The sequence below is a fragment of the Cololabis saira genome, chromosome 6 (genome assembly GCF_033807715.1).
Source record: "Cololabis saira isolate AMF1-May2022 chromosome 6, fColSai1.1, whole genome shotgun sequence".
NCBI classification, from domain to species: domain Eukaryota; kingdom Metazoa; phylum Chordata; class Actinopteri; order Beloniformes; family Belonidae; genus Cololabis; species Cololabis saira.
Genome location: NC_084592.1, coordinates 4,017,448 through 4,036,627, shown reverse-complemented (window position 1 = coordinate 4,036,627; position 19,180 = coordinate 4,017,448). Strand labels below are relative to the sequence as shown.

The following is a 19,180-nucleotide window of genomic DNA, read 5'->3' as shown; positions in this document are numbered from 1 at the left end:
GGTTTGCATTAATGGGCGTGCCCTAACAGCTCAACAGCGCCCCCTAGAATACTTTTCTCTGCCATAACTTTTGAATGGTTTGACATAAAGAGTCGTGGGTGGTGTCATCAGACTCTGTATCCTTGACCTTCATTGGCTTGAATTAGCCCCGCCCCTTCTTCTGATTGGTTGTCCCTTTTTTCTGCTATAACTTTTGAATGGTTTGACATAGAGAGTCGTGGGTGGTGTCATGTCTTATATGCTTATGGGGGGCGGTAGCCATCAGTGCGAGGGCCCGTTCATCGCTGCTTGCAGCTTTAATTATTATTATTATTCTAATAAAAAAAACTATCTTTAGACATACAAATCGATTTTTAGGGGCACAGTGGTGCAGCTGGTAGTGCAGCCGTCTCACAGCTAGAAGGTCCTGGGTTCGATTCCCGCCGGGGACGCTGTGGGCGCTGAAGTGCGTGTTAGTTCCCCCATGACTTCAGCACCCACACCATGGGTGGGGTTGGCGAAAGGATCTTTCTGTGTGGAGTTTGTATGTTCTCCCCGTGTTCCCTTGGGTAGCTAATGTGAGCTACCCTCACAAAAACATGCACACAGTCCTGGGCTACACATGCCCCCTCTGGCCAACCGGCGCCAGATGGGGTGGGGAGGATCCGGCCGGAATAACGTGATCCTTCCACGCGCTACGTCCGGTCAGAGAATCCTCACCCTGTCTGGTGAAAAGAAGCGGCCTGCTCACTCCTCAGGTTAAGGAGGAGACCTGAGCTCAGTGTAGGGCCCTCCCTGGGTTGGCAGAGGAGAGCAATGCCCAGGACTGTTACTTAGGTATGAGCACTGGGTGATGAAATGGGTAAAAAATCGGGGATAAAAAAAAATAGACATACAAATCGATTTTTAGGAATTAATATGAGGATCGATCAACACAAGCCTAATGCTACAGTATCTCATCAACGCATTGTTTTGCCTTCTGCAGCATTCACCTTGCTGCTTTAGAATCTGATTATGAAATATATGGTTTCCTTTCATTTCCATTTCACATCTCACCAACACTCATTCACCCTTTCCTTCGGGTTGTTGTCAGTTTAAACACCTGTGTCAGGTTTACTTTAGCCTCTGTAGATCACACTCTCATATACCACACATTGCAGCAGAATGTTGATGATGACAGGTGGGATGAATCAAAAATGCTGTCCCCCTCAGTAGCTGCAGGAACTTCACAAAACACCAAAGTTTACACAGGTAGCTCTTAAGGTCATAAAAGTGGGTTAGTGGCTGGAAGGTATTTTTGGCTCGTATTCCTTGAGGGGGTGTCAGGTGCCCTTCACCGTAGTGGGGGCTGGAGGCCGGCAGCCCAAACACTGCGGAGATGCTGCGCTTCTGCCAACAACTAGAGCTGGAACGGAGACGGATGGAGCTCTGTTTAAAAACTGAAAAACCCGAGCATATTTTTCCTTAATTTCCCCGTTTCTTATTTTACTTTCCCTCCGTAACCTCATTTTCCTTCCCGCATCTCTGGATTTAACTTCCATGGCTGGTTGATTTGGTTGAGCAAAGGGGGAATAAGCAAGGGCTCCACAGTTCAGGGCCCGGGAGAGCTCAGCCAGGCAGCAACAATCAATCACACACTAAATCCCTTCCCTCACAGGACTGTCGTGTGCCAGGTGACATGGTCAGCACTTTGAGAGAAATATAAAGCCTCCAGCAGCTATCTGAATTGAAATAGACTGGTAAACCTGCGAGGATATAGATGAGCTCGTACTGTATGTGAATCTTACGTTGGAGGTGACATCTAGTGTCACTAGAAGGAGAATTTACCAACTCAATTATGCAACAACGTTTGTTAGTCTCTCATGTACTACACTTAAGTCTTCACGCTGCATTTAGCTATGAATGCAAGGCTGGGGATCCATTCAAATGTCAAGAATCGATTCGATTACGATTCTTAAGATTCAGAATTGATTATCAAGATTTGATTCGATCCGATTCGATTCCGATATTGATTCGGGTTAGTGTTATTAAAACAGTTTTTTGAGCTGTTGCATGAATTATATGACTGTAGTTCTGCAACATATGAATACTAGTATTATATTGAGATTCAACAGCAAGTATTGGCAGCTAATGATGCTGTAAGGACCAATCAGCTCCCAGAATGCTGATAGAACTGCTTTAGGAAACATGGTGTGGCAGAATTATCAAACAGATCCAGGGCAGCAAACTTTTCCCACATTCCATTTAAATATTTTCCATTTTCAGTCTATTTCGGTTTTTAATTTTTGAGAATTTGGTTTTTAGCATTTTATGCAAATGTAACCACAAAACAGTATATAAAGTAATGAGGTATAGACAATTTATGCAATTATGACCTAACACTTTAATGTTTTCATACCTTTAAACATATTTAAAGGCAAAAACATGGCACCAGTTATTCTTGTGTCCAACAAAACATTCCTTTTTTTGGGCATAAACAAAAAAACACCAAAAGTTGTAATGTAATGATGAAAAAAAAAATGAAAAATCGATCTTTAGACATACAAATCCATTTTTAGGAATTAATATGAGAATCGATTTAGAATCGGAAAATCTATTTTTTTAGAATAGAATAGAATAGAATACTTTATTGTAAATATACATGGGTACAGTGAGATTGAAAGCAGCATCGCCTCTCCAGTGCAAGACAGTGCAAACAATAAAACATATAAGAATATAAGAAATATAAATAATATAAAAATATAAAAAAAGGTTAAGGTGCATTTGAATAGTGAAATCAAGACCTGAGATCCTATCTACAGATAATAACATATAGTTACACATGTGGTGGAATGTTGCACAGATAGTCCGGGAAAAGTATTGCACGGTAAAAACAGTAATTGCACATGAAGGCATTCACATGCCTACAGTATATGAGAGGTAAAGGTTTGTGTTCTAACTGGGTCTGCCCTTCTCTTGCAGACATGTCTAGAGTTGGAGCGGTATCTTCAGACGGAGCCCAAACGCCTCTCGGAGCTCTTTGACGAGGAGCTGGACTGTCTCTTAACGCCGGCCTTCATGCAGGGCGGCGACAGCGACGAGGACCTGATGGACCCCATCCTCCCCAGCCTGCCCGACCAGCCCAGCCCTCCTCCCCTACTCCTAACGCTCCCCAAGGTCCAGGCCAAACTCCTGCAGGTCTCCAACCCCGGCAAGAGCCAAGCGGTAGCGGGGAGCGAAGCCCTCGCGGTCAAGGATCAGGCCCCCGGCGGAGGAGTCAGCGCCGCGCAGCTCAGCGCCGCCGTCACGTCCTTAACACCTCCGTCCTCACCGGAGCTCGGCCGCCACCTCGTCAAGCCCACACAGACGCTCACTGCGACGGCAGACGGCACGTTAACGCTCAAACTGGTGGCCAAGAAGGTGGGATTAGGAGCGGCTAAACTGGTGGCGGCGCGAGCGTTACCGTCCCCGCCGAGCCGAGGACGAGCCCTCAGCGACAGCGAGCAGGGAGCTGCAGGAAACCTGGGAGCAGATCTACCCGAGAACAAGAAGAGAGTCCACCGGTGCCAGTTTAATGGCTGCAGGAAGGTTTACACCAAGAGTTCCCACCTCAAGGCACATCAGAGGACCCACACAGGTAAAAGACTAATCTCCCTCTCTAATAGTTACTGAGAATAGAATGCTGATGTTTTGAATAATTCAGCACTTTTTTTTTACATCACAGACTAGCAGACTTCTTGTTTCCTCTCTCTACCTTAAGCTCTTTTTAACTAAATCTATGCAGATTGGAACATGAATCCCTGTCCTTATTTTTAAATTTTACCAAATGAAGTGTTTGTTAACCATATGTGAACATGCAAGGAACCGAAAAGACTTTGAAATATGTCCCTATTTTGCAATTAAACACCAATTTGCTAGTAACGCTCCTCACATTTATGCCCTAAGTTGAGTCAAATTGCTTTTGTGCATTTTTCAATGCATCAGAGAAACACATTGAGAATCCCTGTTTACTGCTCGAGGCAAAAACAAGAAGTGAAGTGCAGGCCTGACAGAATATTAGCAGGATAAGTGTTGATGTCTGCAGAACTTTATGTCCTAATAGTAACTCAGATATGTGCCAAAACCTGAATCTCTCATCAGGGCTAAGCAATGACCCAGCGTCAACCAACGTACATTAGATTCAGATTAGATTCAACTGTATTGTCATTGCACATGTCAAAGTACAGGGCAACGAAATGCAGTTAGCATTGTTGAAGAATAATATAAAATCCAGTTCAGAAGTTTGCTGTGGTGTAGTGAGTTTTATTCAGTAGCCGGCGGTGAGCAGACCTACGCAGAGCGTGTCTGGGTTGGTGTGCTGACCCAGAGTGGTTGGAACCATGACTTTTTATACAGTAAGTTCAAAGCACAAAAGGCAGGAATAAACGAGCCAAGTGAGAGACAAAAGCAATTTACAGTCGGATGTGATCTGTGGACAAATGCCGTTATCGGGCATTTGGCATGACTGTCACTAAGTTGTAAATTACCCCATAGGGTGTTCTCGTGGTTCAAGTCTGTGGCCAAATGAGTTGGTATTAAAATATCAGTAAGTCAGGAACTTCGTCATATGGCATTCCCGTGGTTTCAAGTCTTTGTTGAAGCTAGTTCCAAGGTGTGGCCCCTGCAGGGGGTAGGAAGCTGGAGTTTCAGGTCAGCCACGGTGTCACAATGCCTCATCAGCATCTAACCGGAAGTGCTTATGCAGTGAAATAAACACAATGTACAGCATATACGCATATATACACACATATATATATAAATATGTATGTACACAGTGCAGGTTAATAAATAGCTATTGCTACAAGGTGCAGTTCAGATATGAATGAATGGCTTATATATCACGGACAGATGAGTTGTGATTATATGATTTACAACAGATGTTGTGTCATGTACATATAATAAAAAAGGTACTTTGATTTGTGGACCTGCTACAGAACTTGGTCAAAAAATCATTTCTTTCAAGAACTTGTCTATCAGATGATGTTCCACAATTATTTATCCCGGTCTTGATACCAGCTCGGGGCCAAACAGCATCGCCTCAGTAATTACCTGATGATTGATGGACTTCTAGTAAATGACTTTTAGTTCCGTAAAGTGCAACTGGGTCCGACCTGCAGCTTTAGCTCCTTTCTACCGCTGGCTTCTCAGCGACCCTGAACCGGAGCTCACACCGGGCTAATGAGAGCAGGGGAGGAAGCTGTTAGAGTTCTCCAGTGCAGGATGTGGTGAAGGAACACGAGCAAGGAACCTGACTGATGATGATTAATTGGCTTGATAAGGAAACGTTTATATAGCATTTTCTAAGCAGTTGTCACACTAAAAGACGGGTCTGTGAGTATGACGACCTGGTTATTGCTGCCTTATTTTTGGCAGACACTGATTGACTGATTAAAATTGTTAAAGGAAGTGTGTGTTTGTTGGGCAGTATTGCTACTCTGTAGTATCTAAGGGCACATTTAAAGGACACATTCGTAGGTATGCAAAATCACAAAAAGGATACCTCGGAATAAACACAAATCTACACCTATGTATGGAAATATCATGGCCTGTAATGTATGTTACTGGGATTACAGTTGTCGGCTTCTTTTAAAGAGACAGGAACTAGGGATTTGTCAATTCTTAGATTTCCACTAATCTGTTTTGAAGTCAGAATACCTGCTGATTTGAAGAGCATTGGCCTGAATCCTTCTCTTATCTGTATCATGAGCCTTGTGCCCACTTGTACCTCCTGAAGCCAGCATTATTCAACTTTATCTTTAATTACACCATCAATTTGCAGTATCCATATCAGCTCATGTCCTCCAGTTGTCACGATCCAGTGTTAGCGGTCTGCAGGGTCCCAGCATGGCCTGAAGACAACCACTGTTTTAATACTGGCAACCTTCGCATCATTAATCCAGCGTGTTACAGGCTTATGTTATCCCTGTAACCACTGCACGCCCGTGAGTGTGACTTTACACTCCAGGGCTGCACGTGGCATCACTGGAGGAGCCTCCACTTCTGTGGCTTTATTATAGATAATCCAGAATGGAGCAGCTAGTCGTCTGGAACCATGACCGCCAGCTGCAGTATCTTTAATCTTTTGATGATTCGGCAGTCGAGTCATGCTAACCAACGATTCACTTTCACTGCTAGAATCATTCACTGAAAGAAAAAAAAAAAAAACACCCTGAAGATGCTCCAGCTTTCTGGCTTTGTGTGTGCGAGCATGTGTGTGGTATAAATGTGGGGGTGGTGAATTCCCTCTCGATGTGTTCATTACAAGCACTGCGCTGTGGTTTAATTAGCTTAATCCTCTTTTTGGGTTATTATGACCATAAATCATTGAACATACATGTAGGCAGGGATTAACGTTGCAGAGACTACAGGGAGGAGCAGCTTCAGAAAAGCCTGCGCAGCGTCAGTACACTTACTGTAACACAGCACTCACCAGAGGCCATTAGAAACATCATTACACTGATGTGTGTCAGGCTCGGCGCCGTCCGTGCATGTGCTGCACTTCTGCTTAATCATATTCCAGTCTTCATGTTCAAAACTATTTTGCTGAGATGCAGATGTGATGTGAAGATTTTATAACATGAGCATGTTCAATTAGGGATGATTTGTAACATTCAAAGATGTGAAAATGAATTCAGTAAATCTCTGCAGTATCCAGTCAGACCTTGTCTGAGGCAGAGCCAGTGATTTTTTTGTATTTATTCTCTCAGCTTTTTTCAGTTGGCTCTTTAAAAGTATTGGATAGCTAATAATTGTATCCTTCTTTGAGTTGCTGTCCAAAATGATGTGCTTAGCCAGATAGTTGGCACCCAGGTTAGTGGAATCAAAGAGAAATATTGGCCCACAAAAAATCCGTGGGAATACTGTGCCTTTCTTTGCAGATCATAGATACACTGAGTGGCATGTTATAGCTCATGCAAAATGATGATATAAGTCCATTACTACATGATAAGCTGGGGATTGGTATAGTCAAATTCAGAAACTGCAAACTATGAGGGGGTGGGGGGGGGTTACCATGACCAAATGCATCTGATAGCCATCCACAAAGTCTTGTAAGATTCAATTTTCAATTTTATTTATATAGCATCTATTACAACAGAAGTTGTCTCTAGGATCTTTCCAGAGACCCAGAACATGAACATAAACCCCCGAGCAATTATTACATAAACAATGGCAGGTAAAAACTCCCCTAGTGGGAGAAAAACCTTAAGCCAAACAGTGGCAAGAAAAACTCCCCTTTAGGAGGAAGAAACCTGGACCAGGACCTGGATCATAAGGGGGTAGAAACCTGGACCAGGACCTGGATCATAAGGGGGTAGAAACCTGGACCAGGACCTGGATCATAAGGAGAAACCTGGACCAGGACCTGGATCATAAGGGGGGGTAGAAACCTGGACCAGGACCTGGATCATAAGGGGGGACCCTCCTGCCGGAGGCAAACATACATTTCAACTTTCTAGGGGACAGATGGATTCTCACATTATTGTCCTTCTTCACTATTTCATTCACTTTGTACAATCCGTTTTACCTTCAGCAAAATCATCCCAGTCATGATACTGCTATTACTATACCTTACAACTGTCACTCTTTTGTCCGGTGGTTAAATACCTTATCTTTACTCAACCAAACTAATATCTGATAACTGCCAACATACATTCGTGTCAACCGTCCATAGAAATGTCCGGCAGAGGGCTTTCTGTTTGTCCATGCGGTCCGCTGCAAACGTCAGTGGAGTTTGGAGAAAATCCTATTGTTGTAGCAGATGTTTCACTGCTGAATAAAACCAGATCAAACCAGCGGCGCGAGGAGAACATCATGACGCAATTACAGTAATTTCCACTTCTCCTTCCTGTATCCAAATTCAAAACGAATTCTGCTTCGCGCAACTTTTCGCTCACTTTCTTTTAAATCTTGCTAATATATTTATAAAGCCTCACTTGGCCGAGCCCTAACGCTGGGGCCATGGTAGATTTAGGTTACACGCGGACACGCGGCACTGTTGACTTTTCCCTGCCGGCTCTGCTCACTGCTCACTCGCTAAACAGTCCCCTCACAAACAGTGTCCAGCGGCGCTACGTTCCGCCGCGCTGCGCGGCGCTCCCAACGTTGTGTACGCTACTCACCGGTATTACGGTATATGAAAAATTCATATCATAAGAAAAATAAACACCGGTATTCGGTATGAACCGGTATACCGCCCAGCACTAATGGGTCCTTGGTCCTGCGTTGTCCCTGATCATTCAAACCAGTTTCATATTGCAGCTGAGGCATCTTCCAAACCACAGCTGCACCAAGAGATGTTCCTTTCTTGTGCCGAGGTATTGTATGATCCTCTGTCTGATCTGTTTCGAGCCGTTTGGACTCTCTCATTGCAGTGTGCTGTGGTCAGTCCGATGAATGCTGCCAAACAGATGGGTTTTTTTATGTTGTCATAGACATGCTTCAATCAATCATCTTCACTAACAATGGTGAGCCTTTGCCTTTGGCAACACAAGACATCAATGAACACCTCTTGATTAATAATAGTGGATATATCTTTTTGATTTTGTAGGAATCATTTTGATATCCTAAAGTGTCTTGTTCATAGCTGGAAACAACTCAAATGGAGTCCTTGTTTATAGGTACAAGGGAAATGAGGGGAGAACACAAATGCTGCAGGAGATCCGGGGGCCGAAGTTACTGGCAAAACCCTTAATTTATAGAAAAAGAAAAAACCCTGCCACAAGTAAGTATTCCTAAAAAGGTTCAACATCACTAAAGATTAAAGAAGCAAAAGGAGGAGCAACAGGAGAACTAGGGTTAGGTTTAGGTTAGGGTTAGGGTTAGGTTAAGGGGTTAGTCAGGGTTAGGTTAGGGTTAGGTTAAGGGGTTAGAGTTAGGTTAAGGGGTTAGTGAGTTTTAGGTTAAGGGGTTAGGGTTAGGTTAGGGGGTTAAGGTTAGGTTAAGGGGTTAGAGTTAGGTTGAGGGGTTAGTGAGTTTTAGGTTTAGGGGTTAGGGTTAGGTTAGGATTAGAGGACTGATCCCTTCTCCAGCCGGAGAAGGGGCGTGCACGGGCCATCCCCCCTGCCCTTCCGTAACCCAAGTCCCCCGGAGGCACACGGACATGCTAGCGGTGTCTGCCGTAGCGCACCACGTGCCACCCATACTCCATTGTGTTACTTTGTTTTTTGCTGTTTCTGTTGTTGTTGTTTCTATATGTAAATCAATAAAAGAAATAATAAACTAAGTGAATTGAATAAATGAAAAAAATATAATGAATTGAATAAATGAAAAAAATATGTAAATGAACTATGGTGTGCTAAAAACAAATGGCAACGTTTCGAGCCAAGCAGGCTCTTCATCAGGCCAAGCACACCAAAAAACTGCAGGCTCGCTAGCTCGAATAGCTCTGTCAAGCTCCTCCAGGATGTGTTCACCTCGAGAGTCTGAGCTGAAAAGGGGTTAAGGGGTTAGTCAGTGTTAGGTTTAGGGGTTAGGGTTAGGTTAGGGTTAGGGTAAAGGGTTAGTCAGGGTTAGTTTAAGGGGGTTAGGGTTAGGTTAAGGGGTTAGGGTTAGGTTAAGGGGTTAGTCAGTGTTAGGTTTAGTGGTTAGGGTTATGGTAAGGGGTTAGTCAGAGTTAGTTTAAGAGGTCAGGGTTAGGTTAAGGGTTAAGGGTTAGGTTAAGGGGTTAGGGTTGGGGTTAGGTTAAGGGGTTAGTCAGTGTTAGGGTTATGGTTAGGTTAGGGTTAGGGTTAGCTCCAGATCAAAACCTGGAGCAAAACGAAATGGGCGTGATGGGGAGACAGGAAAGAGTAGAGGAAATATTGTATATTGACAGGTACACACGATCAGGGGAGCAGACTTCCAAAATAAAATCAGAACAAAACAGGAGATCCGAGAAAAAGTACAAGAAAATAAAAACAAAGCCCAGTAGAAACTCCAACATGACACTTTTAGCTGCTTTATTAGATTACATTAGATTAGAGCTTTATTCGTCAAAGAGCCAGCATCCCGGTTTTGCTGGAAGAGGGTCGTCGTTTACAGCTGTACAGGCTGAAGATGAAAACATGCCCAGCAGACTATGGTAGCATACAGGTCCCAGGATGTTTGCATCACTGCCGCATTCAAACTCAGCTCTCAAGAAATCTGTATAAGATTTCAGAGATGTTAGAAAAATAAATCACGTCTGGTTTGCAGGACAGCTAGTTCTCAGATATTAATTCTCAGTTGGCATCTGACTTTCCAAGCCCTGAGCCGTAACCCGCCCTGCCCCCACCCTCAGCAGGTAACACCACAGCCTCATGTGGTTTAGGGGTAACATCCAGCTGACCTCCCCTCACACCTGAACCTCCGCACACACCCACTCTCTCTCTCTCCCTCCTTCTCCTCCTCTCTGCCATTTGCTCATTTAGTTTGGGTTGCCAAGCAACTGCATCACACTCTTTATAATTGGTTGGTGGTTGGTGGATTGTCCATGCCTGTTAATCTCTCTCTCGCTCTCTCTCTGTCTGTCTCCCCACCCCACCCCTCATACCCTCCCCCTCCTCCTCTCTCTCTCTCAGTTGCTAGGTGACTTTATCATGCATCCTTTCCTTGCCGTGCTATAATTGGCTGGCGTCATGGTTGCTGTGGCGCCGGGCCCAAGCTGGCCTTGCTTCACTCCTCCAACAGTGTGTGTGCACGTCTTACGGAGGGGTGTGTATGTGCTGCTTGAGAGGGATCCTTATAAAAGGAAGAAGGGGAGAGCTCTGGCCAATTACAGAAAGACGGGTGTGAAACGACCGCCTGTCTGGCACCTGCGGCCCCCACTCTCACCGCAGATCACACACACATGCGTGTGGAGAACCACACTTTTCTGCAAGAGGATGAGTTGCCAAGTGGTTTGCTATTGAATGTTGAAAATATGGTCCCATAATAAGTCCTGAGTGAAAAGGACTATGTAAAGTGAGCAGGAAGACTCACGCTTGCGGATACTGCTGCTGAACATGGATGATTTTGGTCGGGGGCTCTTTAGAGAGCTTAAAGTAATCTGCTGCAGAATCACTGACACCCACATTTTATACAGCTGCACCTGAGCTATAGCAGAGGCTCCTGTACCCCTTTCAAAACCAGACCTGCATAGAGTGCCTTCATGGGCAAATATGAGCAGCCTGATTTTTTTTTTTATTTTCACACTAAAATAACTAACCAGTAAAAGCATTGTGCTGACTGCAAATGTCTTTATTTCTCCCTGCTTTACTATTTTAAAAATAGGAATGAAGGGCAGTTGCAAGAAGACAGAATCATTTGCTTCAATTAAAGGGAGGGAGCAGGAAAGGGGAGGATGCAAGGATAAAGCCTGATTTAAGGTTCTGCGTTAAACCAACGGAGAACCTACGCCGTTGCTGTGACGCCGTCGTGAACCTTCAGACTTCTCCGTCACTCCAGTTCGCCACGGTGCAGTTCCCCCCCAGAGCACTAGTTGATACTTTGTTTAACTTCCGGCTTTTCCGGTCACAGAGAATCAAAGAGATAAGGACAACTATTGTGCAAAAAACCAAAACAACCCCAAAATAAGAGAGATACGAAATAAGAAAAGAGGGCTGAAAGTTCACTACTGCTTCACAAATGTGTTGCTACCAAGCAAACCAATCAAAGCCCTCTCGGTCTGCGTTGGGTCTGCGTCTCCTCGACGCGTAGTTACATTGTTTGGGAGGTGCACGTCAGACTACGGCGTAGGCTACGGAGAGACGCCCGCGTAGCCGCGTACCCTACGTCGTAGGTGATTTAATGTCGAACCATAATTCAGCCTTAAGAGGTGAAAAGGTTCAGGATTTTAAATACTGGGGCTCAAATGGGCAGAACAATGGTGGTGGTGGTCGGGGGGGGGTGTGTGAAGAAGAGTGTCTACAGTTATCTGTGAAAAACATCCATGGTTGAAAGTCTTGGACATACAGCACTTTAAACACTGCTGAAATGGTTTGGAGGACAGACAGTGAATACATTCATAGTAAAGATGCTATAGATGGAGCTGCCAGAAGGAGAAGACTAGGGCTGGGTATTGTTAAGAACCTCACCATTCCATTCAATTACGATTCTTTAGGTTTCGATTCGATACGATATCGATTTGATTCGATATTGTTTTAAATGCTTCGATATCGATTCAGTAAGTTGTAGAAATACACAAATACCTGTTGGCAATTTGCCTATAACACGTGACATGTTACTTCACATAGAAATGAACCGCGCAATTAAACTGCATATATGACTCACTTGTGCATTTGTACTGTAGTACAAAAGTGAAAATAAAAAAAAACTATATGACAGTTCTGTGTCAACATGAAAAGTAAAGTGCATGTAAACTTAGATAAAATGTCTTTCCTCTTGGACATTGACCCTACTTTTGTCCATTTCTCGTGTTCCTTCTTTAAATGGGAATTCAAAATGAGTCCAAACGAAAGATTTTCCGCTTGCCATCGTCGTTGTTTGGTCTCTTTCAGCCACCGTCCACAAAACGCAAATCATAGGAAAATGTTGCGCACAGCGCCCCCCACTGGCCAGGAGGTGAATCCATTCAGAGGCTTTGCTTAATCCATATTGAATTAGGGTGGGGATAATTGCGATGCATCGATTTTTTTGATATTTTTACCCACCCCTAGACAAGACCAGAGCTAATTTTAGGATGTAGTGAAAAAGGATATGTGGTTGGTTGGAAAGAGAGAAGAAGAAGTAGGAAAACTAAAATGGAATAATAAAGTTCTGTGTATCCACTGGCAGGGAAATGTTGCAGATAATGTAAATAATGTGGTAATGACTTTAACAGTTTAACGTTAAATGCCTCCGTCTCCTTCCAGTAACGGAAACAGCTGTTAGTGTGTTCTAGCTTCAGGACCGTAGCAGAAACATGTTGCACTACGACAAGAATGATTCGTCTTGTGTAGAAATAAACAGCTTGTTCTTAGATAACAAATCCACATTTAAGAAAACAGGACTGAAAATGTCATTCTACACTTTTACCAACAGATTTGCCAAAACTTTCAACAATTAAATTATAATAGTTGATTGAAGTTTATGTTTGTTGTTTTATTGATTTCTTTAACTATCATTGTTTATATAAGAAAAAATGCGTTGTGGTAGGAACTGATAAGTTCATTTTAGTTCACGTTTAATTGGCACCCTGAAATACCAAGAAAACTGTTTACTTCCCCAAGGTTGAGCTGAATGGTATCCATTATGACATAGATCAAATGTTTTTCACATCTGTAACCTTTTATTTAAAGGTCGTGTCAAAATTGCCTCATGGACACAAAGCTTTATGAAATTCTTTGTCAGATTCCTCCATGGGTTCTTTCAGTGTGCACCTCAACCCTGTAGAGGTTAAAGCAGGGCTGAGGAGGACGACGCTTTCTGTTCCACAAACATGCAATTCTCCCACGAAGTCATTGTTAGTTAGACAAACAGATCTGAAAATCTGAAAGCCACAGTCCATTTATTTGCCTCGTGTGTGATGAAGTGCACTGTGACTACGTTTCCATGCAGTCAATAACCCAGTTGTACACGGCCATGTAAAAAAACAATAACCCCTTTGAATTTAAAAACCCGAATATGACCCCTGGGTTACTCCTTTTCTAACTGAATATTGGGTCATGTAAACGCCTAACGAGATATCCCCATCAAAAGGAACATGAACTTGTTTGCTGCTCATGTTCTTTTCGCAAGGAATCCTGGTCTTTTGAGTCCAGGAAGTTCTTATAAACACGGAGAAACACAAGACCAGGAGGAGACTAATCACTTCATAAATGAACATATGAAGATTTTGGCATTTGTAGATGGCAGAAAGTACCGGGATAGTGACATTTACAAAAAGGTATACTGTTTCCTCACGCATGGAAACACATTATTCCCAATGTTTCAGTAACCGGAATATTGACTGCGTTTACATGCATCAATAACCCTTTTAAACCCCGAATATTTGCAATAACCCGAATTTGCACGGCCATGTAAACACCAATAACCCCTTTGAATAACCGGAATTTGCTCATATTCCGGTTTTTAAAAACCCGAATATGAGTACCGGGATAGCCAGATTTACAAGAAGGTGAGCGAAAAGTTGTGCGAAGCAGCATTTGTTTTGAATTTGGATACAGGAAGAAGAAGCGGAAATGACGGGAATTGCGTCATGACGTTCTCCGTGCGTCGCTGGTTTGATCCAGATATCCCTAATGATTAATTACCATGTAAACGGAATATTCAGAACGTTTCAGTAACCGGAATATTAGCAATAACCCGAATTTTGACTGCATGCAAACGTAGTCCATGAGGCAGCAGTTCCTCCTGTTGTGGAACTTGGGTACTGACTGCAGAGTTTGAAAAGGCAAATCCTGCAGAATGCAGCTCATAATGAGGAATGTCTTTAGTCTGGGAGCAGCACCCGTCATGTGAAGGAGTCTGTGGATGAGCCACGACTCTGATGGAATAAACAGTCACATTTTGGGGAACTAGAAGGGAAGAAGGCATCATTTATAGTCCGATGTTCCTGCTGCACATCACCTTTTACTGGTCGTTGCATCACCTTGCTGTCAGAGTTGCTTTGCACCTCGGCTCATGTGAAGGTGTCGTTTTTTCTGGTTGGCTTATTCTGACATGATGATTCAAGTGTGGAGTTAGGACGATGTAAAGAGACAGCTCCAAATCTACAAGCAGTTTCATCCTCCTGACGGTGTGAGGAGGTCAGGTTGAACCCAGCAGCACATTTTACATCTATCTTCAAATGAAAAAAGTGTAGTATTTTTTTTATTCTGTGCATATCAAAATTCAAGATGGTTAAACTGGAACACATGTCTTAAAAATCAGCATTACACTGCAAAAACTCCAAATCTTAACAAGAATATTTGTCTTATTTCTAGTTAAAATGTCTAATTTTTAGTAAAAAAAATCTCATTACACAAAACAAGACTCATCTCTGGAAAAAACAACAATTTTCACCTGTTTCAAGTATATTTTCACTTAAAGGAGCTTGAGGCCGGATTGTGGCAAGATTTATGAAAAAAATCTGTATACATTTTAAGTTTTCTAGTAATAATGTCAGATGAAGCGTTCCAAACCCAAAACAATGAGCCCTCTAGTGTATCTCTCCTTTGCCTTGAACAGGCTGTGTGCTGCAAAATGTGCTGCAATTCGGTCCCGAATTTCCCGCGCTGTCCTGCGGATGTGACGTCACATGACGTTGCATGTGCGTTCTCCCCGTTCTCCCGTGCCGGCTTCACTGTTGGCTGCAGTACCCCCAACGGCCGTCGTGGTGAAGGGTGGCGCTAGAGAGTCTCATTTCTTAAAAGGAGCCTCATGGTCCTTTAAAATAAGTGGAAAAATCTGCCAATGGAACAAGATTTTTTTGCTTGTAATGAGAAGATTTTGACTAAAAATTAGACATTTTAACTAGAAATAAGACAAATATTCCTGGTAAGATTTTGAGTTTTTGTAGTTTAGCTCTTAGTTTCAGTACCTGTAAAGGCCAGTAAGGGACTGATTATGTAATGATTATTAATTTAGTTAAAAAACAGTTAAATGTACAATTTCGAGAAAAAAGTCGAAATGTCGAGAATAATGTTGAAATAGAATTTCAAGAATAAAGTCAAAATTTTGCCTTTTTTCTCAACATTTCGACTTTTTTCTCGACATTTCGACTTTTTTCTCAAAATTGGATTTCAACATTAATCTCGACATTTCGACTTTTTTCTCGAAGTGCACAATAAAAAAAAACCTCCCCTCTCAAATATTTTTTCTCCTGCCTGGCCCTAATACTCTTCTGTAGGTATCCACATGACTCTAGTGAATTTATTTATGGACTGATTCTCCTCATGATTTGTTCAGCTGGGTCACGCGGAATCTTCCGTTACTATAAAGGAAGATAAATACAGCCAGAGTTTTGCAAAGTTTGGAGTTCTTGTAGGTTGTTCTCTATATGACCTCAACCAGATTACCTTATGAATCAAAAGATAACAATGCTCATAATTAATTCATGATCCTTACTGTGCCGTGGTTAGATGCCGTTTATATGAGACAAAAGATTTGCACCAAATGCCTCCTTCACCTGAAGACACCTCTTTGCATCACGCATGGAAGCTTGTTTTAGGGGGGGGCATGCACAGGGCAGGAACCTCCAGCATTTGTTGGCTTTTTTCATTTTTTATCCTGTCTTTTTAATTTGAAAATTAAAAAAGCTGAGAACAGCTGGCTCCCGTGTGAAACTGAACATTTCTATTGCAAATAACTTGGGTTTCCACCGTGTTTTGTAATGCTTCAGAGTCCACATTAGTTCCACTTAGCTGTGAATTGGTGCATATTTGTCTTCTTAAGAGGATTGGTGTGAACTGTGATGGGAGTGCAGGGGCTGCTGGGACATCTGGCTAACTGACTGTAAGCTGCTATATTACTCCCCATTAAGAGTCATTAAGACTCCAATTATAGTTACCACCCCCCCGTTCACACTCGTGCACAGCAGGGGTCTGCGTTTAGGTGCGGACCGTTTTTCAAACCACAAAAACCTTGTGTTTCAGGTGTTTAAATGCTTGAAATGAAATTGAAATAAATAAAGATTTAATTGTCGCATGTGAGCCCAAGCTGAGTCTTTGCCACAAAGCCGTGTTTTTTGAAGCTCTGCTGTAAATAAGCTGCATGCATGCTGTTACTTTTTTACTTGTGCTATTAGTTTCTGCTTGTGGGAATCTGGTGTAAGGCCAGATTTGCTGCTTTCCCTGCTGACCCAACGCACACACACACACACACACACACACACACACACACACACACACACTAACATACTTGTATTTTGCACAGTTAGACATCAGGGCTACACTGCAAAAACTCAAAATTTTAACGAGAATATTTGTCTTATTTCTAGTTAAAATGTCTCATTTTTAGTAAAAATTACACTTTAAACAAGACTCATCACTGGAAAAAACAACAATTTTCACCTGTTTCAAGTAGATTTTCACTTAAAATAAGTAGAAAAATCAGCCAGTGGAACAAGATTTTTTTGCTTGTAATGAGAAGATAAATCTTTTCCCACTGGCAGATTTTTCAACTTATTTCAAGTGAAAATTTACTTGAAACAGGTGAAAATTGTCAAATAACAAGTTATTTTTCTGTTAATGACTCTTTTTTTAAGTGTAATGAGATTTTTTGACTAAAAATGAGACATTTTAACTAGAAATAAGACAAATATTCCTGGTAAGATTTTGAGTTTTTGCAGTGTAGTCTGAAGCTAGTCCTTCATGGTACACACACACACACACACACACACACACACACACACACACACACACACACACACACACACACACACACACACACACACACACACACACACACACACACACACACACACACACACACACACATCTTAGAAATAAAAAAGTTGAATAAAAAACACATGCACACACAGCTGGAAGGCTTTCTATCGTGGAGAGATAACTACAGGCTGAGAACAATAGACCATCTCTTCTCCCATCTGGTGAACTGGAGGATGAAACTTCATTTACATTTCAGATCCCTGCACCTCAGGGTGTGTGTGTGCATGTGTGTGTGTGTGTGTGTGTGTGTGTGTGTGTGTGTGTGTGTGTGTGTGTGTGTGTGTGTGTGTGTGTGTGTGTGCATGTGTGTGTGTGTGTGTGCATGTGTGTGTGTGTGTGTGTGTGTGTGTGTGTGTGTGTGTGTGTGTGTGTGTGTGTGTGTGTGTGTGTGCTGGGGAGGGGGGGTAATAGAGGGAACAAAACGGGATTCATTTCAGGGTGAATTTGGGATTATGAATTAACACGCTGCAGTGCTGAAAGACTTCATTTACAGCTAATTGAGTGTGTTGGCTCATTGAAATGCCCGTTGTATTAAAACTGCTCCGCCCGGCCGGTCCCTGGGCTGTGTGCGTGCGTGCGTGCGTGCGTGCGTGCGTGCGTGCGTGCGTGCGTGCGTGCGTGCGTGCGTGCGTGCGTGCGTGCGTGCGTGCGTGCGTGCGTGCGTGCGTGCGTGCGTGTGTGTGTGACAGAGAGAGTGAGAGAGCTAGGGGTGGCAACCTGTCTATTAGTGAACAGCTGTAGTTTAGACCAGTGGTTCCCAACCTTTTTTCCTTGTTTCCTACTTGTGTCTAAGACCAGCCGGGCCCCTGACCCGTACGTACTAGCACCAAAATGGTCTTTAATTGAAAAAATGAACATTAATTATGTTTTTTTATATATTTCTCTTTGGTTTACTCTGTATACATATGACTTTGTTTTTCTCCAATGTCACCAATGCATAAAATACAGACAAAAGGACATAAACATATTTCTGAAAAATGTCTCTTTTAATATGAGACCAACATTTTTTAACATTTTTCCTTTAACAACCTGTCGGAGTTGATTAAATGTTGAATAATGATATAATAATAAGGAATGAAATAATTTCCTTTGTTTGTCACCAGTGTATAAAAAACACAAAAAATATTCAAGACATTCATTATTTATTCCTAACAATGTCTTATGAATGACTCTTTCGCAAATAGAATTTTTACAACTGCATGATTTCAAAGCAGACAAAGTTTTGCGCCCCCCCAGAGATCTCTGGCGCCCCCCCAGGGGGGGAGGACCCCAGGTTGGGAGACACTGGTTTAGACATGTGAAATCAGATGTAGAAAGTGTAATAAAATGTGACGGCCTCTCCCCTTTCCCTCCTTTTCTCCTGCACCCTCTCAGGTGAGAAGCCCTACAAGTGTTCATGGGAAGGTTGTGAATGGCGCTTTGCCCGGAGTGACGAGTTGACGCGACACTACCGCAAACACACCGGAGCCAAGCCCTTCAAGTGCAACCACTGCGACAGGTAAACAGCAAGCATCCTCATGTACACAACACTGCTACACTGCAGCACGCATGGGAGCACATGCACGTTAGTTAAGGCAAGGGAAGTTGATTTGTATAGCACAATTCAACACAAGGTCATTCAAAGTGCTTTACATCAACATTACACAATTAAACAGTAAATAACAAATACAATGAAATAAAATGATAAGAAAAGAGGTAAAATAATAAAAAGCACAAGTTGCTAAAAAGTAAGGGCAGTACACTGCAAAAACTCAAAATCTTACCAGGAATATTTGTCTTATTTCTAGTTAAAATGTCTCATTTCAGTCAAAAAATCTCATTAAACTAAAAACAAGAGTCATTACCAGAAAAATAACTTGTTATTTGACAATTTTCAC

At 42.6% G+C, this 19,180-nt stretch overlaps 1 protein-coding gene across 1 annotated transcript in view; it reads left to right on the top strand.

Annotated features, from left to right (window-relative positions):
- The window catches only part of klf7b (Kruppel like factor 7b), a 144,625-nt gene that overhangs the window by 103,663 nt on the left and 21,782 nt on the right, over positions 1-19,180 (top strand). Inside the window, exons 2-3 of the mRNA XM_061724336.1 lie at positions 2,941-3,595; positions 18,678-18,801. Coding sequence (XP_061580320.1) covers positions 2,941-3,595; positions 18,678-18,801 — 779 coding nt within the window. The remainder of the gene's footprint in view (positions 1-2,940; positions 3,596-18,677; positions 18,802-19,180) is intronic.